This window comes from Kwoniella bestiolae, chromosome 1 (assembly GCF_000512585.2).
Source record: "Kwoniella bestiolae CBS 10118 chromosome 1, complete sequence".
Lineage (NCBI taxonomy): Eukaryota > Fungi > Basidiomycota > Tremellomycetes > Tremellales > Cryptococcaceae > Kwoniella > Kwoniella bestiolae.
In genome coordinates this window covers 4000038-4021984 of record NC_089241.1, presented here as the reverse complement: position 1 = coordinate 4021984, position 21947 = coordinate 4000038, and the positions used below count along the sequence as shown (strand labels likewise).

At 46.6% G+C, this 21947-nt stretch overlaps 8 protein-coding genes across 8 annotated transcripts; 4 read left to right on the top strand and 4 right to left on the bottom strand.

Moving 5' to 3' along the window:
- Positions 1-195: 195 nt before the first annotated feature.
- I302_101510 (uncharacterized protein) lies at positions 196-1619 on the top strand (the record flags this gene model as incomplete). Its single annotated transcript, XM_019186897.1, has 3 exons — positions 196-542; positions 658-1214; positions 1363-1619. The coding sequence occupies 3 exons, from the start codon at positions 196-198 to the stop codon at positions 1617-1619; spliced, it is 1161 nt and encodes a 386-aa protein (XP_019049775.1).
- A 516-nt stretch (positions 1620-2135) lies between these two features.
- Positions 2136-3166, bottom strand: I302_101509 (uncharacterized protein; the record flags this gene model as incomplete). Its single annotated transcript, XM_019186896.1, has 6 exons — positions 2136-2240; positions 2462-2489; positions 2633-2718; positions 2858-2867; positions 2944-2962; positions 3070-3166. The coding sequence occupies 6 exons, from the start codon at positions 3164-3166 to the stop codon at positions 2136-2138; spliced, it is 345 nt and encodes a 114-aa protein (XP_019049774.1).
- A 1026-nt stretch (positions 3167-4192) lies between these two features.
- On the bottom strand, positions 4193-7036 carry I302_101508 (uncharacterized protein; the record flags this gene model as incomplete). The annotated part of the gene is made up of 8 exons (XM_019186895.1): positions 4193-5058; positions 5112-5164; positions 5214-5305; positions 5363-5796; positions 5857-6113; positions 6187-6381; positions 6456-6572; positions 6654-7036. 8 exons carry the CDS (start codon positions 7034-7036, stop codon positions 4193-4195), a joined length of 2397 nt encoding a protein of 798 aa, XP_019049773.1.
- Positions 7037-7840: 804 nt separating this feature from the next.
- I302_101507 (uncharacterized protein) lies at positions 7841-10114 on the top strand (the record flags this gene model as incomplete). Its single annotated transcript, XM_019186894.1, has 1 exon — positions 7841-10114. The coding sequence occupies one exon, from the start codon at positions 7841-7843 to the stop codon at positions 10112-10114; it is 2274 nt and encodes a 757-aa protein (XP_019049772.1).
- A 3073-nt stretch (positions 10115-13187) lies between these two features.
- Positions 13188-14502, bottom strand: I302_101506 (uncharacterized protein; the record flags this gene model as incomplete). The annotated part of the gene is made up of 3 exons (XM_019186893.1): positions 13188-13424; positions 13570-14029; positions 14237-14502. 3 exons carry the CDS (start codon positions 14500-14502, stop codon positions 13188-13190), a joined length of 963 nt encoding a protein of 320 aa, XP_019049771.1.
- A 449-nt stretch (positions 14503-14951) lies between these two features.
- Positions 14952-16656, top strand: I302_101505 (uncharacterized protein; the record flags this gene model as incomplete). Its single annotated transcript, XM_065869299.1, has 6 exons — positions 14952-15152; positions 15333-15426; positions 15516-15758; positions 15825-16064; positions 16163-16412; positions 16491-16656. The coding sequence occupies 6 exons, from the start codon at positions 14952-14954 to the stop codon at positions 16654-16656; spliced, it is 1194 nt and encodes a 397-aa protein (XP_065725371.1).
- A 600-nt stretch (positions 16657-17256) lies between these two features.
- I302_101504 (uncharacterized protein) lies at positions 17257-18487 on the top strand (the record flags this gene model as incomplete). The annotated part of the gene is made up of 4 exons (XM_019186891.1): positions 17257-17646; positions 17803-17818; positions 17931-17960; positions 18108-18487. The coding sequence occupies 4 exons, from the start codon at positions 17257-17259 to the stop codon at positions 18485-18487; spliced, it is 816 nt and encodes a 271-aa protein (XP_019049769.1).
- A 342-nt stretch (positions 18488-18829) lies between these two features.
- I302_101503 (uncharacterized protein) lies at positions 18830-21571 on the bottom strand (the record flags this gene model as incomplete). Its single annotated transcript, XM_019186890.1, has 12 exons — positions 18830-19545; positions 19606-19689; positions 19746-19818; positions 19882-19964; positions 20025-20121; positions 20221-20631; positions 20727-20767; positions 20852-20978; positions 21055-21153; positions 21221-21296; positions 21374-21461; positions 21532-21571. 12 exons carry the CDS (start codon positions 21569-21571, stop codon positions 18830-18832), a joined length of 1935 nt encoding a protein of 644 aa, XP_019049768.1.
- Between the last annotated feature and the right edge of the window lie 376 nt (positions 21572-21947).

Below are 21947 nucleotides of genomic sequence, written 5' to 3'. Positions count from 1 at the left end.
TCTATCTTGTGGGTATGATGCAATATCTATTTGTTTCTTTCATTTTCGGCCGGTACAGCTTCATCACGTCTTGTCTATCTGCTCTACCTGGGAACCCACTTGTGAATCCGATTGTTATCTGTATCTCGCACCTGTTCTTTGCGCCCCATTCCTTCCCCGTCATCATCACTGTCTCTAGCCTTAATCATACTCAAAATGCTCCCTCCATGCCCATTCGCTAACCTCTCAATAATCCAACCCCCCACCTCCACCTCAAAGCTCCACCTCAACCTCTCCTCATCCTCATCTTCACCGCCCGACACCCCCTCATTCTCCCCCAACACACCTTCCGAAAAACCCTCAGAGGCCTTCTCGGCCCGAGGCAAACTACCAGGCGAACATGAACTGGAGCTTTCTCAACCCGTCTCGACCCTACTGAAGTTGGGTACGCAGCGTGCGCACGTCAAGGCTGAGCATTCTGCTGGGGCTGCTGCGCTGGTCCAGGGTGGGTTGGGGTTGGAGGAGTACGTTAGGTGGTTGGCTGTGTTGTGGAGGATTTACGAGTGAGTTTCTCTTCTATGAGAAGAAGAAAGAAACAAGTGATATATGCTCGATCCGCGTCTTCATCGCCGCTACAGCTACAAAAAGGTAAACCTGCTAATTTCATACGCCTCACAGCGCCCTCGAACTAGGTCTCGCCGAAAACTCCACCAACCCCGTCCTAGCACCTACATACGATCCCGCTCTCCTAGCCAGAGCACCAGCTTTGGCAGAAGACATCTCCTACCTTCTTACTCTTATCCCTTCATCGTCATCTACCACCACCCAGAACCCAACATACTCATCAAATGCCACATCCCTTCCACCATTCCCACTCCCCCCATTCCTCCAAGAACTATTCACCTCCCCTCCCGAACCACTATCAAACTATATCAACCATATCAAATCCCTCGCCTCCTCGTCCTCTTCTTCGTCAAAGTTGCTCGCCCACTCGTATGTAAGGTACCTAGGTGATTTATCGGGCGGTCAATTCATAGGAGCGAGAGTGAAGAAATCGTACGACCTCCGCGGAGAGGAGGGTACGAAGTTTTACTATTTCGAATTTCAGAATCGATCGAACGGTGCGGATGGAGATGACGAGTCAAAGTTCCATGCGAAGAAGAGATTGGGGGAGGTGAAGGATTGGTTTAGGAGGGGGATGGATGAGGGTGTAGGTGAGGATCAGGTGTTGAAGGGTGAGTCTGCGTCTTCTTGCATACTATGGCTTCACCATAAGATAGATATAGAAGTGTGCCTTGTGTTCACAAGTACAAGGATCCAATAATCGGAGGATTGAGATGTAGTGTAGCCGATGCTGATTCTCTTCTTCTTTCGATGGTACAGCCAACCTAGTGGAAGAAGCCAACATAGCTTTCTCCCTAAACACCGACCTATTCTCAGTCATCCGATTACCCTCTTCCTCAACTTCTCAACCCCAAATGGCGACTCAACAGAAACAGGCCAAGGACGAAACGACGATGGCAGATAAGTTGAACTCGATAGTTTGGTTCCTTGTCGCTGCTGGTGCGGGCGTACTGCTCAATATCTACGTCCAGCCCGTGGTGACTGATTGGGTAAGTTCCAAGAGGAATGGTATATAGGCTCACGATGGGGATACCGGTATGAGATTTGGAATATAGAGTTTGGATGTGTATATGAATGTATTTATCTCATCTCGAATGTAGAGGTAGGAAATGAACGGTGTTGGTGTTGAGTCAGGCGTCACATTTCTTCCGTGAACTGCACGGCACTTTGACCAAAGTGTCGAATGTGGGAGATGGTGATACTGATACTTCAACATATTGACATCTCCATTCCCACTATGCTACGTGAAAGACCAAGATACGATATGAACTACGAAAAATATGAAAATGAAATATGAAAACTTCCTACTTCTTCTGGCTATGCCCTAAGAAAATGCAATGTAAACAATGTAAGATGAATTGACAAAAAAAAATTATATAGAGAAGTTGAATATTCGTTATAATGTGTTATGTCTTAAATATGATATGGAATATCCCAAAAATGAGAAGAAAATGGTTCAGAACATTTGCGTTCGACCAGATAAAACCGGTCTTCGTGCTCGTACGTTGGCTGAGGGCTTGGATTGGACCGACCTATTTCTTCCCGCCCACGACGTTCATCGCTCGGGCTCCCATGACTTGCGAGAATGGTTGGTGCACTGCGTCGTAATCCTTTGGACGTCGAAAGAGGAGGACGTGCTGTAGTGAAGCGGAGAAGGATCAGCTAGATGTACCGATGAATAATACAAGAAGCATCGGTAGGCGAAAGGATAGTCTGCTCCTTGTTGAGGGGGAACGTATGATTGGTTGGGGCTTAATTTAGACTTAAGCGAAAGAAGGAGTAATATTTACAGGTTCCTATCGTTCTCATTATTTGTCAGCTTGTGAAACTATATCATTGATAACTAAGCTTAACTTACAGGCTCGTGTCTCATATACATCTCCCAGCTGCTCAGCGAAAGAATCGCAATGTCAGCATTCAACCCTATCACTCGGGATGACGCAGGATGCTCCGAAATTTGTGAAGGAAACAGAGCTTTCCAGACAAAGAAGTCCTTTCTTTCTGATATCTCTAAATCATGTCAACTCACCCGGGCGATTGTCTTATCCCCAACCCTCTCCAAACATCTTCAGGGCATACACCGGGAGGAACGTACTTGACGAGTTGTTTTGGGATCTACAAGTGGAAGGTAGTGGAGATTAGCACAGCTCATCATCTGGACATGCTGGGAAAGGCAATATGATATCGTCGATAGGAGAAAATGCTCTTGTTTCGCTTGTGTTTTATGTGAGGGCTGCGAGAAGGCGAGACTCACGATGACATGTCTGATAATTGCGAGGAGGCAAGTCAGTTAAACATGGGTCCATCACGATCTTCGCAGTTAACTGGGTGACTACTCACCTATATTCCCATTCCTCATCTATCAATCACACAGAAGACATAATCAGCAATGGTCCCATCTCAAACACGAAACACCTTTTGGACAAGCTAGTACTGCCATGTGCTGAGCAGGAAGACCAAACTCACTAGAATACCTAGGACTATATTGGATCTTCTCAGAATACGTCTCTATAGCCTTTCGCTTCTCCTCGGCAGTGTATGGTTTCTGTTGATATTTGCTCATTGTTGTCTGTGTTTCGATAGGAAGTCGAGGAGGTGAAGATTGACGAGCAGTGAGAGTTGGAGTGGTAGCGGGTTGACTAGATGTGATAGGTAGTGAGTGATGCGTGGTTGGTATATCGTTATTCCCAGAGGTATGATTCTGTACGGGTGAAGCTGCTGGTCAGATATATCTCTTATCTTGTCAAACAATGCCACTTGATGGACACGAACGGTATGCAAGATGATGGAGTGGAGCAAAGGCAATAGGGAGAGGCTAGAGGTATCTAGCCCACAACCAGGGGATGAACGAATACCCAAGTAGGATGAGTACTCGCACCTTCAAAACAAGTTGAGAGATAGAATGAATAAATGAATGGATAGAATACAGACCAAGAGATACGTGAGGTAGCATATATTTGAATGGAAACAATCAATTCAATCCATCACTCACCTCTTTATTTGGTATCTTGTTGATCCCTCAACTTTGTTTACTGTTTCTATCTGTCGTGGGGCGTGAATTCAATAATTAAGCCAGGATGCTATGCTATGCTATATGATGCTATGAGAAGATGCTATATCTAATATCTCTTTCGTGTATGCTGTATGCTAATGTCAATAGGAATGATTGGTAAGAATAGAACAAGTCAAGATATCAATGCTCAACCCAAAGCAAAGTCAACAAATCAACAAATCAACAACCCAAACGACCCTTCAGGTCAAAGTGGTCAATCCCAATCCCAATTCAAAATAATGCGGGGTAATACCACCAAAAACACAAGGCACAGTCACTCGGCAGGATGCGGGGTAAACACTCATCTCACGCGACTGCTCTTCTCACTTTACGGCCGATCATATAAATAGACAATTCATATTCATTTCATTTCTCATATAATTCGTTTGTATGGGATCGTTATAGACATTAGATATATAGGTAAGATACAGTAGGATGGGGCGGGGTAAGATAAATATACAATGATCCTTTCTTTATAATATCCTTCACATCCAATTCTCTCAAAATACCACTCATTTCTTCACTTTCCTCGCCAACCTAATCAACCACTTTGAGATCTTTAAACGACTCAGCACTGATCACCTTCATAACAGTATCCAATGGCGAATCCTTCTTCTTGTCCTTACCACTCTTGTCCTTGCGTTCCCCGCTGACCATCGTACGAGGGAGAACCACCATGTCTTCGTCGTCATCCTCCTCCTGCTCCGGGACCTCTTCCATCGTAGCGTCTTCATCCAGATCAGCTTGGCCCAAGAAGTACTTCATCAGAGCACCAGAGAACCCAGAGAAGAGGGAAACACCAGGAACATCGCTGGGGATAGGCTTGGGAGCACCATCATACCTCGGAGCGAGATTCCAATAGACCAGTTCCGGCAAAGGATATCCAGCTTCCTCGAATTTCCTTTGGATGACATCGTGTTCTGTTTCACCGTACTTTTTCCCGGCGGCAGCGTCGAACTGCATATCCGAAAAGACGAATACCTTCTTGACCATATCATCCGGCTTCATCTTTCGATTTTTGGCGGTGGCGAGGATGAGATCGAAGACCTTGTAGAAGTTTGTTGACATCTCCCAATGCGCTCGTGAGAGAGTTTCCGCTCGTTTAGAGAGTGGAAGGGAAACTTCGATAGTCTCGAATTTGGGTTCCGCCGAAAAAGTGAAGAATGCACCGTTCCAAGGAGCTACGGCGAGTTCACCGAGTAAGAGCGTTAAGGCGATGCAAGGAAGAATGGGAGAAGGGTCTTTCTTTTGGCCGTAAGTGAACGATCCCATCGACCCAGAGACATCGGCAATAGCGATACAATTCGACAGTCGGTTGTTTGAAGAGGTTCGAATCGACTGGACGAGTGTTTTCCATTGAAGATCGGCGAGTCTCTTGGTGATGGCATTGTCGCCTCTTGTGGCTGCGTAGGCATCATACTTAGCATAACGCCTTATATGGAAGCGATGTACTTACCATCAAAGAGAAGCTCGTGAGGCATTAAAGAGGCGCCAGATATACTCGTTCGGCTGCATGACAAGTCAGCTCTCAGTCTATCAATATATCAAATGTGCTTACCCCTTTGACACTCTGTCCAGATACTTGTCGAAGCCCTCGGGGTCGTGCTCCGCGAAAGCGTTTGAGTTACGAACCATGGATCTAGAGGGGACCTGCAGATAAACAAGGCATAAGTATGAGTTTTACTAAAGATAGGAATGTCAACATACCTTGGTATAATCAATATTCCAGGACATGTTGGACATCTCCACTTCGGGAACAGCCAACGCCTTTCTAAGAGGGGAAAGGACCAGCTTTTGAAGCTTCTCTCTCGACCATACGACACCATCACCAGGGTAGAGCATGTGTGCTAAGGCAGTAGCGAAGAGGGTGTGTCTATCACCGCTTTTACCAGGGGAAGGGACCCATTTGGCAGCATAAGATATCCCGAAAAGATGAGGAGAAGTGTGATTCTCGAAAGCTCGTCGAAGTCGGTCATGGGGAGGGAGCTTAAGGAAATCTTGGTGCTTAGCCAAGAGTGCGAGATCTTGTTTGAGGGATTTGACAAAGATATGAAGTACTGTGATGTACAGAGCTTGGTATTTCTTGTCTCTTGCCAATGCATTCTCAGCTCGTTGATGAAGGAGCTTGTGCTTCTCGGCGGCTGTATTACAGCGTGTCAGTAAGGTATACGAAGTTGTTGTAAGAGGCAAGTATAGCTCACCTGATGGCGCTCTCCAAAGGCTAAGTTCGAAAGCATCGTGCTCTTTCTCCTTTTGCTGCTTTTTCGCTGCTTTGAGGATGGCCTTGAATCCCGATCGATTTCGCTTGGATTTAGGATCCGCCTTGAGAGCCAATCGTGATGCTTTGAAGGTTGATGCCTGCCAAGCTGGGGCGATGCCTTCGTCAAGAGCGGTGATCTTTCCTTTGTGATTGATACTGATTTGACCGCTGATGTGAAGGATGAGCAGATCCGTAAGACTGTGAAGCAAGACGAGTACAGTCAGTATCACATACGTGAGAACAATATTTGATATGAAGAGATACAACCTACTCTTTGAAAGTCCCATGTGGTCGGTAAGGATACTGGTATTCATCAGGAACATCCAACTCCACATTCCCATCGTCATCTAAGTCTAAGACACCATCGTTGTCCGCTGCAGCAGCAGCTTCTCTGCGTTGTCGCTTCTCTTCGTCCCTTTTAGGATCTCTAGGTCGCTTGCAAGTTGGGTTTACGATGACATGGAGGCTGGAGAAGGAAGGTAACGTCAGCTCAGATCAGATCAATGGACTGGGTCTGTCTGGGAGGGTTCAACCACTCACTTTTCCAAGAAAGTTCGAGGGTGATACTCCCAAAGCCAAGCGCAAGTTCGGTAGAAGCCTTCCTTCCACCCTTTTCCTTCATGGATCGATCGTCCTTGGAAGATCAATTTGAGTGTGCTGTGGGAAAGGAAGATCAGCTCCACGTCCTTCTTTCCTTTTCCAGACATCTAAAGCTGACGGTAGATTGACGGTACTTACGCATGGGGATCTTCCTTCCAAGCCTTCTCCAGGTGGTTGAAGAGAGATTCCACTCCAATTCCAGGAGCGAAGTCATTGAACAGATCTACTAGAGCCGAACCAGTTGACGAGAAGGCCTGAGCGCCTTTCTCAGTCAGCATGTCGGGTGCACCCTTCATAGCTTCCAAGAAAGGTGCTGAGGGGGCTGCGGAGATAGGAGCAGAGGTAGAGGAGGAGGGCGTAGGGTTAAGAGGAATGAGAGAGTCGATGACTCGATGAGGAGGAGTGGCGAGGAGGGAGAGGAAAGAGGGAGGAAGGGTCCAATCTTTCTTAGTTTTTGGGTGTGAGGAAGGAGCAGCGTTGAGCTGCATTTCCTCGAGGGAGCTAGTGATAGGAGTAGTCATCTTGATTCTGACTATCTGTTTTTAATGTGAATGAAGGATAAGAAAGAAGAAAGAAGAGAAATCCTCTCCCACCTTTCTCATATGGTGGTGGCGAGAAAGAAGAAAGAGAGAAGAAGGAAGGAGACAGTTGAGTCGTTTTAACCTCGAGGCGGAGGCTGTGATAGGGTTGATAGGGGGAAAGCTAGTACCGCTCCGTTATGCTTAGTACACCGTGTCGTACCTGGAATGTTGAATGTCACACCGGGTCCCCGCATTTTGCCACCCAAATCGAATAGATTCGGATCCGTGAACTGAGTTGGTTGATTTGAGGCGGTTCCGTCTGTTTGAGCAGTGGTCAACGTTACATATATACGTTGAGTTAGGTATACCTAGCATAAAGCTATACCACCAATACCCTCACTCACACAAACTCACTAGCGACTTTCACCTATCATGCTGCAATACCAACTCTGCGAATGCAATGGGGACATCGTCCTGGCAGGACAAGCAATCGACCAACTAGTATCAACCTTTGATATTCCATTGAATATATCATATGTGCGTGGTAGACAACATCAAATCATATTGATCGACAAATCAGAGCTCTCCAAAATCCCAATAGATGATCGACATCGTGTTCTCGAGAAGTCACCACAATGCAATCGAATATACCCCGCTGGTTGTGTGCAGAACGATACTGGCTATTACCTACTCATCATATGGGTCGAAGGACAGCAAATACGTCAGAGAATCAGCCTACCTACACGACACTTTTACATTCCGCTATCACAGACACCCCTTTTGGAATATCAGATACAGTTGAACATGGCCGATATCATACCAGAGACTTTCCCTCACAACCCTTCCGCCGATTTCCTAGATCATCTCATTCACACTCTGCACCTACTGCAGGACTATCCCACCGCTCAAACATATTGCGGACGGCTCATATTGGTAGAGAACCAAGGAGAATCTAGACTCTCAAGAGGTTACATCAGACTTGGAGATACAGCATTTCAATTAGAAAAGTACAAATTGGCGATGCTGAGTTACGCTCGAGCATACGAGAATGCGAGAAAGAATGACGAAGAGAGAATAACCAAGTACTGCTTAAAGAGACTAGAAAGATGTTCGGCCCATACTGAATGGGGAAATGTCTTATTAGAAGAAGAATTAGATCAGGTTCCCAATGCTCTCTCTCAAATGCTGCTAGAACCTTGGTCTACAGAGCTGAGATCTACCATCGGGGAGATGCAACTATCACCTAGCCTCTGCCTCGAGTCCCGTCAACGGATGTATACACCTCATCAGGGAGACTTATACAAACTACCAAGATTCTTCAAATGGATCATCCCCTTCTCCTTCGCAGCTATGTCCACCCCTCGCAACGAGCAAGATATCTCAGCACTATCTTCAATAGGCATCAAGACCATCATCACTCTGACTGAAGAAACCCCTCTCCCAGCTCAATGGTTCAATCACAAATCTATCAAGAACATCTTCATCCCTATCCCAAATTACTATCCACCGTCAATCGAGCAGATAGACATAATCATTCAATTACTCAACGATGAATCCAATTTACCGGTATTAGTACACTGCGGAGGAGGTAAAGGACGAGCCGGGACGGCTATAGCCTGCTACCTAGCTTCCTATGGCTTTAATCGTCCTACTGGCGATCGAAGTCATCCCTTCATGTCAGCCAGCGAAGCGATCTCGAAACTCCGATCAATACGTCCAGGAAGTCTCGAGACCACCCAACAGGAGAACTTCGTCTCCAAGTGGTGTTCAACAGTATGGAAGAGACAGTCAATCTTCCCTGACCGACCATCCGAACCAGCGCCATGTAGACTCATGATCGAGGGGAGCATAGGGGAAGAATCCAACCTATTCATTTTGGTGGGATTACCAGGATCAGGCAAATCGTGGTTCTCCAACGCACTACTTGCAAGAAATCCAAAAGGGTGGAAGAGGATAAGTCAAGATGAAAGTGGAAGTAGGCGTATGTGCGAAACCGGCATCAGTCGAGCTCCCTCAAATACCAAGCAGAAGGTCCTGTTAGATAGATGCAATACCTCCTCGAAAGATCGTAGGGAATGGTTGAAACTCTCTTCCAATTGGGTGAAAGATCCTATATGTATATGGTTCGACTACGATAAGAACCTGTGTACTTCCCGAGCACAACGGAGGATTGGTCATCCGACGATCCAGCCTGGAAACAGGGTTCGAAATGCGGTAGAACAGATGGACAGGATATTCGATCGACCGACGCTTGAAGAGGGTTTCAGGGCTTTATGTATAATCAGATCATTCGAGGCTGCTCTTGAGCTTGTTGAGAGGTTATCACCCAGGATTGGGATATACAAATTTCCAAGGACACCTCATCTTATCGATCTGGGCGCTGCTACCTGTGACGATCTCATCGAGAAAGTACCGGCATTCAACGTTGAACAAACGAACCTAGGCGATACACCACCAAATTCGCGCCGAGAAGACAAGGTGATAATTACAGAAAAGATTGACGAAGCGAATATGGGGTTCTCCCTCTCTTCGGACAGAACAAAGATAATCGTTCAGAACCGATCTCATTACATCAATCCCACTTCACACGAGCAATTCAAGAAGCTCGGTCATTGGTTGGAAACCCACCTAGATGGATTGAAAAAATTACTCGGCCAAGACGAGTATTTTGCGGAAAGATATATACTATTCGGAGAATGGATGTACGCCACTCATTCTATCCACTATACCCTTCTACCAGACCTCTTTATCGCTTTTGATCTGTGCGATCGATCTACCGATGCTTTCCTGGATAGACGGACTTTACAATCGCTCCTTAATCAGTATGGATGTGGTATACCCTTGGTCCCGGTCATGGAGGAGGTCGATCAATGTCCTACAGAAAAGGAACTGTGGGAGATGGTCCAGCGCAAATCACAATTCTGGGACGGAAGGGTCGAAGGGATATATGTTAAGTGGGAGTCTGACGGAGTGGTTAGGAGGAGAGGGAAGGTGGTGAGAAGTGATTTCATTGCGGGGAATGAACATTGGATGAAAAGGAGGTTGGAAGTGAATGAGCTAGCGAAGATAGCTACCTAGGAGATACGGATGATATGCAAATGAACATCAGAACATTCGAAGACCTTGTCTATCATGGTAGTCAGCTCCCTCCCTGTCAAGTGTTAACGCAAGATGCGGACCTGACAAGAACAAGGATAGGAGTAATGAGAAATATGGGTGGAATCGTGAACAAGAGATAACGTCAGCTCAAAGAATACATAAATAACTGTCAGACCTGGTTCACGACAAATGATCGGTCGCGTAGCGCAAGGGCAACACGCCCCTTTGTGACTTATCACTACGACCTCAGCATACCAACCGAACCTATCACCATATAACTCTACTACTCTATTACAATATTTCGATCATCAAATACTCGAGTCGAACGAAAGTTCGATTCTGTCCTGATAGAGGACACGCGATCAATCTTTTTTAGCATCTTTTCCCCCTCTCATCTCTCCTCAAGTTGCTTGACAACCACGATGAGTCACACGCTCTTGTAAATACTACTTCATGAGACGAATCGCTGATCGATCGTGTAGCATTACGTCGTCATAGCTTAACGGTAACGACCTCTCTCACGATTCCATCCATCGTTCCATTTCGATCCTTGTCGCCCTCTCCCTACTGTATTATAAAAGATAATATCACACATATTGCGATGCGGGGTGATGCCTTGCGTTGGTCTGCGATCCAGCTGTCCAGACATAGTAGATAGACTTTGTACTCGAATTCTCAGAAGAGAATGCGCGATCAGCCTTTTTGAGCTGACATCAGCTTATTCTTCCCCCACCACGCTAGACGGTTATCTCTGCATTTCATATATACCTCTCCTTCCAGCACCGTTCGATCGCGTAGCAATATTGTCGCTGTAGCTTAACGGTCAACCGCTTCATTTCCTACTCCAATCACTTCACTCATTCTATGTTTCCAGCTTCTCATCATACTCAAACAAATCTCACGACCGCGGATTCCATAGTGTCTGTAGTGCCTGTAGTATCCGTAGTACCCGTAGTAGTACAAGCAGTAGTGGTAGCAAAGAATTCTCAAACCTCTACACGCGCGTTGAAGAGACCAAATGACTCTCATAAAGTTCTCTCAAGAGAACTCGCGATCAAACCTTTTTCAGAACCAATAAAAACACCTTTTTCATGTCCATCTGTGCGCTCGGACCACAGCCACAACAAACATATCTCATTGCATCCTTTGATCGCAATCACGCACTGATCTCTCAGAAGGGTTCATAAACCCACCTAACATATATACCCGATCGCGTAGCATGCGTCGTAGCTCAACGGTTACAAGCTTGTTTTCGTAACAAGGTCCCATCGACCTAATCACGTAAACGTAACTCGTAACTCGTGACTCGTAGATTGTAGAACATGCTCTATACAGTCTTGGCCAAAGCTGTATATCATACTCACGTAGACTTAGAGGAATATTCTTCAAGAGAATCTCCTACCACGTAGACGGCCACATCACGTAGCTTAAGAATCGTTTACAAATTATCCTGTAGACAGCCTTCCAAGGGGGCGCGCGATCAATCTTTTTGACGTTTACGGGTCATCCATCTAATGGTGCTAAGACAATGCCACATTCTGAATTGACGCACAGATCACTTCGGATGGGTTCATATAGCCACTTGACATATACATATGACCGCGTAGCATGGGAGTCTAGCTCAACGGGGAATGTCTCATTAATCGTAAAAACGTAGTAACGTAGTGGCTGTATGGGATAACAGGATGGATGCATAGCGTAGATCGTATATAAAGGTTACTCTTCGTAAATCATTGCAAGAGCCTCATTGAGAAGCGCGCGATTACACTTTTTGATCTTCCCTCTTCCTTGGTGTGAGCGCTGTTATAGATAAAAAAGGAACCATACACAGCACGTCTGTCGAGATCGCTCAAGACTTCCCTTCTTTCTTCCCGTCATATACTCACGTACCGATTCTCCCATGAACCACCTCCATGATTTGGCTTACTGATTTCATCTAGAAAGGGTCCTTTGGCCAAATGACTATCCATCATTCAGGGAACCACTATATAGACCTCGACCCAGCTACACATTGATCGCGTAGCGTGTGCCGTAGCTTAGGCGTTTCACAGCGCTTATCCTGGTTTACTACGGGCATTTGCTTTGAAAAAAAATCAAGAACATCGATTCGTTTCAACTTAGTCCTGATGTCATCCATCTTTAATTTCTTATTTCAGCACATTGCCTAGTCTGCCTATGGACTCATCCCCTAGATGTACGAGGCTGTTCTCTTCGAGGGCACGCGATCACGTCTTTTTGCGTTGGCCCTCTTCCTGTGATAGAGGATGAGGATATCACTATCGAGACGATTTATCGGATCAGCAGATTCAAGCCACTTGCAGATTCGATTAGTGACCTATCTCGATACATATGTCACTTAGATTTGAGCTTCATACAGACATTCCCGTCGCCACTGTAAATGTGTAGCGTAGGCGAAGCTCAGCTGTCTGTATGGGTCAGTGCAGGAATTGGGCCTTGTAAGATAAACAATTGCGGTATTGGACTTCGGTGCCACTTTCGAGGACCGTTGCCTCAAGATCAACGTTATCGTTCATCTCGTGGTATCCATACGCCTACACACAGTCCTCGTCCCCATACCTGAGGTACACACACATCAAAACCCACCCATCCGATCGCGTAGCGCATCCGTGACCTAGCGGCTCAAAGCGGATTGAAGTGACCCATGCTCACTCTCCGCCTCACACCCAGCGATAAAACCTTGAGTTTGAGCATCTCAAGAAGCTCCTCGGTGATATCAGCTCCGTTGGTCATGCGACGTCAATTGTTCGTGAAGTATATCTTCTTTACATTCCTTCCTAGTACTTCACGAATGACTTATCCCCGGGGAAGGATGATAGAGAGAGGGCAGATGGTGTGTAATGTCTCGACGGAGACGCGCGACCAATTCTTTTGGTAGACACCTTTCTCTCTGTTTAAGATGGCCTTCCATAATGCACGGTCATCTGATAGCATCCATCCATGGATGATGCTATATTATGCATATTAGATACATGATGATGACGATTATGAATCATGAATGTCATCACCCTCCTGCATCTGCACCAAGATCCCGTTACTGCGGTAGATTCCCATTTACCCCCTGTATCAACTCGCCAGCTATCCTCGCTCCCTCATCAATCAACCCTTTTATCCTGGACGAATCGATAGATTGACCACCTTCTAGTCTGATTCCGCAGATCTTCAGCTGTTGCTCCTTGAGCGAAGAAGAGAAGAATAAATGGAGTTTGGAGGGACAGGCGGACTCTTCTTGGGCTGTGGCGTCTAGGAAGATGTTAGGGGAATTTGGTACCTGTGTGATGGGTTTGTCAGCAACTCAAGTGAGTTATGTCTAAGCAAGAAGGTCGACATAGGATTATGAATTGTCGTTAGGAAGCGGTTTATAGTTCTTCAAGACATGATTCAGGGGAAGAGGAGAGCGGATGATGCCTACTCACCAGATTCAGCGTAATCAGAACAGGCAGCCCCTCCCTCCCTTCCATATACACCAAATCCTCCGACAAATCCAAATCCCAATCTTCCCCTCCCTTCGTTATATTCCTCCCCCTCTTCGATTTACTCTTGATAGCAGCTTTGATCCCCGATAAATCCCCTTTCCCAATCACCCCTTCCCCCTCTCCCTCTGTCTCTCCATTCTCCCCCACCCACGAGATTATCTTTATTTTCGGTAAGCGAAGATCGGAGAATGCGCTTCGTGCTGCTAATACCAGTGCGGAGAGGACGTTACCATCCGAGGAGATTAGTGTTAGGTGGAGGTGGGGCTGAAAGTATTTTTGGTTTGGGATTATGGGGAGTGGAGCGATTGATGGGATGAAGTGCGATTGGAGGATTGAGGAGAGGTAGGCGGAGGTGGTTGAGAGGTTGTTGGGTTGGGCTGATGGGAAGGCTTGGGGTGTTCTATCGATAATAATATGATGGACATTAGCGCTTGTTTTCTCCTTATGGCATAATATATTTGCACGTTTATAGATGCAATAATGCAGAGGAGCGGGTGATATTGACTGAATATCGTTATCCTCGTATAATGGGGCCAGAACATCTTGGTTTGCCATATGTCCATGACATGCGATTATGCTGAGGTATCCCAAAGATGGTCTCACTCACATATCCACCTCAACCTTCCCTCTCCATCCTTTCTGCTGCTCCAACGAATCAACCACTTCCAACTTTATACCCGCTACGACCTCTGTCCCACCTATCGATACCCTCGATGATCCATTGGCATGAGGGAAGATACCGTAAGATACATCTATACTCCTCGAATCTAGCAGTGTTCTCGAGTCCGATCTAGTAGGCTGTACAGGATCCGATAGGGAGGATATTATGTAGCTTGTCTCGGAGGGGGAGAGGGTTGGTACGGGCAGTGACATGGTTAAGGCTGGGTTCGAAAGCTGTCGCTGTCGTCAATCGAGGGGCGAAGGTATATGCGTGGAAGCAGTATGACTAGGTGATTGTCGCTGACAGTGTTATCTTTCCTAATGCTTTTTGGTGATGCCTGGAGGGGCTATGTCTATTGTCTATTTTGAGTTTGTTTATGGGTGATCAGAAGAGTTGCTCATCAACTTTTTCTATCTGTATGACGATCCTACCGGGTACAAATCCAAAGATCATCGACAGCAACCGTGGGAAAGTTTACGCTTTTTGAACATCACTCATAAATCACCTTGCTACGCGTTTTCCTTTTCTTTTTCCTCTTTGCTTTTCCTCTCTCCTCTCTCGTCATTTCATCTCGTCCCTACATCCAACTGTCTCATCATTCCTCCGAACGACATCTTTCCCAAAGGAAAGATCAAATCATAAAATCCCAGGTACCCTCGCCATGGGCCCAAAACGACCCAACACATACGCCTCTCAAGGTCCATCACAGCGACGTCGAACTCAAGCTGCCTTGTCCGACTCGGATTCAGACGAGGATGGGGGTTACCAAGTAAATGGTCGGGTCAATGGGAATAGAGATGAAGAAGATGAGGAGGGAGGAGCGCCTTCCACTCAGGCTGGGGCGGGGGGATTACAAGATTCTGTGAGTGCTTTGGCTTCATGGGCTCTCTCACAGGTAGACAAGGTAGTGGGAGCCAAGGAAAGAAAGACCTTATCTCAAGGACGATATACAAACGGCAGAATGATCGTATACTGCGAAAGGTATAGATTAGTGATCAGAGCGCATTTGCTAACATCCTTTCCCGCTTCATTCCACTCACAGGAGATACGATTACGATCAGGTCAACTGGCTCGATATGCCTTATTCCAGGAGTATAAGAAGAGTTTGATAAGACGTGCTGATATAGTGAAGAATGGTAAGCTGTCGATTTCACAGAAACTTGAACTGTCTTGCTAAATATATCCGTAGTGTTTTGCTGATATACGACCTTTACTTGACCTCCAGTCCTCCCCAATAACCCCCGAGCATACAACCTAGTCTTCGAAGGGGCTCAAAAGATTCTCCGAGAGTCCGTAGGTTGTGAATTAGTAGAAGTGAGGGGAAGGGGCAAAGGAGCTATTGCAGATGGTGAAGCACCCCCAGCAGGTGGAAAGAAGGGTAAAGGAAAAGCCAGACCGAATGGAAATCAGGAAGAAGATGAAGACGATGACAACGCTGCTGCACCTACCCAGACGCAAAAGGGGAAGAGTAAGTCTCTTCCTTTAGCTAACGGACTTCTATCTAAACCCGTCAGCTGATATGTATATTGTATAGGTGCCAGTACCAAGGCTTATATCCTTCGATCGATCCTTCCCCCCGATTTGCAAGCAGCCATGTCGAACCCTCTTTCATTACCCCTCGGACTCGAGGATGAAGGGCAGGAAGGACAAGATTCGGGTGCGCTGATACAGTGGGAGAAGGGAGATGGGACCAGTTCAGGTCATATTGCTTTATTAGGAATTAGGACGGTGATATTGGCTATTGTCATGACAATGGGTAGAGTCGTGTCTGATGGTGGGTACTATCTCAGCCCATGACCCCGCAGTTGACTCCAGCTTTTCCGAGCCCAGCATTCAGCTTGTGAAGGATCAAAGCTGATCTGGTAATTGTAGATATCTTACATGCCTACCTGCGACGATTGAACCTAAGGAGAGAAACGATTTTACCCTACTCGTCAACCGATTCGAAGGAACCTCGTCTGACGTTGGATAAATACCTCGATCTACTTGCCAGGCAGAATTACTTAGAAAAAGTGAAGATACCTGGCCACGGCGCTGAGGGTGGAGAATCGTATGAGTGGAGGTGGGGTCAGAGGGAAGTAGAATTTAGCGAGAAGGATGCTGCGAGGTTCATTGAGGTGGCGTAAGTCGATGTTCATCTACCTGTTTCTATAATAGGAGATTCGAAGGTGTACTGAAATTCATTTTTTTGATTATCTAGTATGCTGGGCGAGAATGATGAATCCAGCAGCGAGGAAGAAGAGGAAGAAGGTAACAATAGACGTAGAGGGGGCAGAGAGAAAGTTGACAAACCCGCTAGAAGGAAGAAATTGGGAGATGATGTTGTGAGAGCTGCCGGTGGGGAGTTGACGGGGAAGGATTGGTAGTGTAGGATAGCGTAAAGTTGAGGTGGTGTTGGTGTTGGTGTTTGTATATAACGAAATGTCATGTCATATAATGTCGTAACGCATCTCTCGCTCCCTTGCTCCCACTCTACTTTTACCATTCATTGCTCGTCCATCCAGAAATTGAGAAAGTGCATGAGAGGAGTGATGATGATGACGTGAGCAGGATGTGCCACATTGGTATACACTAGTATGGTGGAGATGATCGGCTATTTAACCCGATAACCATGGCAATGTTGCTGCTGCTGCTGTAAAAACAAAAACAAAACTCATCAACATCATCGAGACGGTCATCTTCACTTCTTACTCTGCACACGGGCCCATATACCTAGAGACAACTTACTCTCGGAGCAAGGAGGCCGAAATCGTAGTACAACCCATCTCAAGACAAACACATCTCAGCAGCGACAACCTCAATCATCCCTTCCTTGTTCCATCGACACCCATCGGCACTGCCTACCCTTCAAGCTAGATCATCGATCGATTCATCTAGACTGATAGAAGAGGCATACACCTTGATCCAATCCACGTGATAAGATAGTAGGATAGGAACTCCCAACACACGCTTGAATATAATCCACAATGAACCCCTCATATTTCCTTCCCTCGGGATTCCCTCCCTCCGCCTCCGGTGCGGGTCCCTCAAACTACGCCTCATCAGGTAGTGCCAGCGGCTCTACTTCGCCTGAACCACAAACTCATCAGCAAGGCAATTACCCCTCATCCTCATCACATCAGCACGCCCAGCCCCAAAAGAAAACATACCAGACCCAAGCTGAACAGCGGCAACTCCTCCATCCACCCAATATCCAGGGTCCCCTCATCCAGCCGAATCAGGATTTGAATACTTTTTTAGAGAATTTCTGGGAGAGGCAGATGAATACTGTTGAGGGGGAGATACCGGATTGGAAATCTTATAATTTGCCTTTGGCGAGGATTAAGAAGGTTATGAAGAGTGATGAGGATGTTAGGGTGAGTGACTGTCTCTCTCGGAAGGATAAGTTATAAGTGTCTTTGAGCCCACTTCCAAGTTTTTTTGGGATGACAGAGACTGGTGGGGTGAAAAGGAGGAATCCTTGGGGACCTAATGCTGATTGCTGATTCTGTTTGTTCTTTCCGGCTGTACAGATGATCTCTGCAGAAGGTGAGTTGAGAGTTATAACACCATTTGATCAACATTTTGCTTTAGCTTCCAATACGATATACATCCTACATGTTTTAGTCCAGCTAACTTATCTCATGATTCCCTGTCGTAGCCCCTATAATGTTCTCAAAAGCCTGTGAAAGTGAGTCAATCCTCTCCCTCTCTCGATCTCCCACGTGTCTCTAAGCTCTAACCATAATACCACTTACAACCTCACAAATTTCTCCACCTGTTCTTTCACCCAATCTGTCCCCCATCGATATACCTCGCTAACCCACCCCATCCACAGTATTCATCTCCGAGCTCACCTGCCGCGCATGGCTCGTCGCCGAATCGCACAAGCGCCGCACCCTCCAAAAATCAGATGTGGCTTCCGCCATAGCCTTCTCAGACATGTTCGATTTTCTCATAGACATCGTACCAAGGGACGACGGCACAGCAAGCACTTCGAACAATAATCAAGGTGAGGGGGAGGGGGATGGGAGTGTGGTTGATGAGGAGAATAATACGAGTTTGGTACATGATGATATCGATGAGGTTGGGTATGAGAATGGACATGATCATGGGCATGGTATACAGGGGGTTAATCCGCAGGATATTAATGGACAAGGTCAGGGGCAGGTGGATGAGGGGGAGGATCTTTATAATAAGTATGTACAGGAGGATTGACCGAGTTATGGATGGAATCAAGGAAGATAGTCTGAGAGAGAAGGACAAATTGGTGCATGTTTTAGAAGATCGCAATGTATTGTGGAGTGATGAGGAACTTAGTATATTTAGTATGAATGTATGATCGCGTCTGCAAGTGCATTCACTTCACTCTGGGTAGATACTCCGATTCATACTACACTAGGGTATATCATCAATTTCATCGCACATCATTCAGTTAACAACTCATAAACAGAAAGAATCAAAAGTATCCATCCACTTCCCTTTTCTCGACAACTACGACTACTCCCCAAACCTCGTCCTCTTCGTCAAACCGAGCAACTTGTCTCAATATAACATCCCCTAAGCACCATGTACAGACATCCTACTCATTCCCTGCGCAACTCCATCAACCTGACCACCCTGACCACCCTGACCACCCTGACCGTGTTGAGGAGCATAAGGTGATTGTCCATAAACATTCTGCGTTTGCGCCTCATCATGCTGCGGCGCATACCCCTGTTGACCTGGCGCAAGACTTTGAGGGTGAGATAATTGGTTCTGCGCCTGTTGTCTATAATAATCATCCCATGCCTTCTTATGTTCAGCTTGAGGATCTGAACCTGCTCCCAACCCCGCTACTCCAGGTTCCGTATTTTGTCTGATAGGTTCGGTCGGGGGGAGAGGCAGACCAGGCGTCGTCATGTTGTTGGAAGGTATTCTGTTGACTGAGGTGGAAGATACCGCTCGTTGTTGGTAATATTGACCTAATTGGGGTTGTTGTTCGACAGGTGCAACGGCAGGTTGAGCTTGTGGGAACGCTTGAGGGGCATTGGCACCACCCATATGGCCGTTGGGGGATTGTTGAGGATACCCCTGGGCCTGAGGCTGGGGCTGAGGGGAGTATTGTGGTTGACCTTGTCCCTGGGGGACGTAGGGTTGTTGTTGTGGGAATTGTTGGGGCGGTGCTTGTTGTTGAGACTGGGGTTGCGGTTGACCTTGCTGTTGAGGATATTGTTGATATCCTCCTTGAGCGTATGGATCAGCTTGAGGTGGTTGTTGGGGTGCGTAACCGTATGCTGCAAATTACTGCACGTCAGCTCCAGTCCAGTGACGGCGATGAGTTCTTAGCTGCTCACCTGCTGGAGGGGGAGCAGGGTTCCTCAGTTCCTCATATTGCCTGATAGCTCTCAAGAAGTTTGCATTCATATGTTCGAGCTCGGCTGTGTAATCCATCAGCTATATACGTCTCTGATCGCCGCATAACACAGCTACTCACCCTTTTGATCAGAATATTTCTTGATTAAAGCGTTGATTTGTTCTTGTAGACCAACGGAAGCTTGATACATTTCCTACAAACGGCCGTTCGTGAGTGACTTGGGGGAAGGGCGGATTGAACTAGCAAGCCCACTCACCTCGATCTCAGGTCGATCGTCAATTCTGTCTCCTCGAGATGGGTCAATACCCTTGAGGGTCTGTAGGAGCTGATCGACAAGACCTATGTGACGTAGTCAGACATATAAGCTTGCACGAATCTTATGTCAAAATGGCAGCTAACCAAGTGACGCAAATACTCTGGCCTCTTCTTGGGCTTCCTCCTGCAATTCTCGAGGAGAAGGTTCAGGCACAGCTTCGACGTAAGTGACTGGGAAGATCTGATGACGAATAGTATATGAGCCATCTGTCCCTTATCTGACGGTGACAGATACACGATCCTGTCTTCAACTAGATAATATAGCAGAGTTCACACTCACCCCGATCTTCCCATTACAAGCCCCCCTCCACCATTCCTTAAACCCCCTATCCAACACCTTGATATAATCTCCTCTCTCAAAATCCAACTCCCCAACTTCAGCAGAAGTAAAAGTGTACAAAGCTCTAACACGCGTAGCAGTGTTGATATCGAGCGGTTGTTCAGGTTCTGGCTCGGGTGCAGGCGGAGGAGGCTGATATAACGGTTGAGGCTGTGCTTGTTGTTGGTATGATCTTGAGGATGAGGATGAGGATCCACCGGCATTAGCAGGAGCTGGAGCGGAAGATGAGGATCCGCCTGCGGATGGGTTGGAAGGTTGATAGTTGTATGTTGTCCTGCCACCTTTATCTTGCTTGGAGAGTTCCAGTACTCTTTGGAGTTCTTCGTCCTCTTGTCTTTGACGTGCTTCGGCCTAAGTTACGAAGGAATAATCAGCATAATTACTCATACCACATGAACCAGCATCACACAGGTGAGACAGGCAATGAGAACGCCAAATATACTCACAGCATCCTCGTGCTGAGGTTCAGCTTCGTCAAAGTTGAAGTCTACTCCCATCAACTGTGTCAGCTTCTCATTCACTTGAATCGCTCGCGCGGCAGAAAGCTGAGTATCTGTCGACTGGAACTCACTCTTAGCCCTCAGTTGATCATAAAGTTCCCCCATAATACCCAAATTGGGATCCCCAGTATCTTCGAACTGTTTAGCCCACGCTTTGATATACGACAATGCCTTTTTCTTCACAGGTGCGGCGGTGGTCTAATCACGATCGTCCCATCAGCTTCGAATTACATGGATTTGATTATTACAGCTGATGAGAAGGCAGGATACGTACTCGATCATTCACCAATCTATCTAACGCACCTGTCCATCCCCTCGATGAGAGTTCGCCGTACAGATCTTTCCCGCAATTCTGCGCCAGCGTATTTGCCAGCTATCCGACACGCACACGCTATCAGCTGGTACGCTCTTTACTGTCTGATGAGCTGATTATGACCCACCTCTAGAGCATATAATTGGACATTCGGATTCCTATGGCTCAATCTCTTCGTCAAGGATGCTACGGCTTGTCTTGCACTGTTCCCGTCCACTCAGCTCATCAGATTATGTCACAATACTTCAGGTGCAAGTACAAAGCTGATAGATCAACATACCCGTTCTCCCCTTCTCCGGATACTTTATCGCACACTTCGATATTCAATGCCCAATCTTCTGATGCTAGATTCTCATCGGTCGCTTTCACTACACAGCAGTATGTGAACATTAGTAATCGTCGTGCCAGACAAAGTAATCGGGGGATCAGACAGCTCACCGATCAGTTCGTCGTATGGATTAGTAGCTGTCGAAAACATCCTGGACGTATTATGATGCTACTATATGTTAAATGGATGTTGAGATGACAGATAGACAACAGATAGACAAAGAAGGATGAGGATGGAATGGATAACAAACACACTACTTGCTTACACTGCACCGGCCCACTACTGACGACATGTCCCGGGTGGCACACGAGAACGTGGCGATGCACTATCACTCAAAGTGGCGGAGGAGACCGTGTGCGAATGCGTAGTCAAGCGGTACGCGACGAGAGCAAGAGGAGATGTAATGGACAGTATGACCTAGGTCAAGTGCATCTTATAGCATAGCATGGTCAAGTAAGATGTATTTCATGATGCATGCAGATATGTGATTTGATGTTTTGCTTAGTCTATTTAATATGATTTTTGC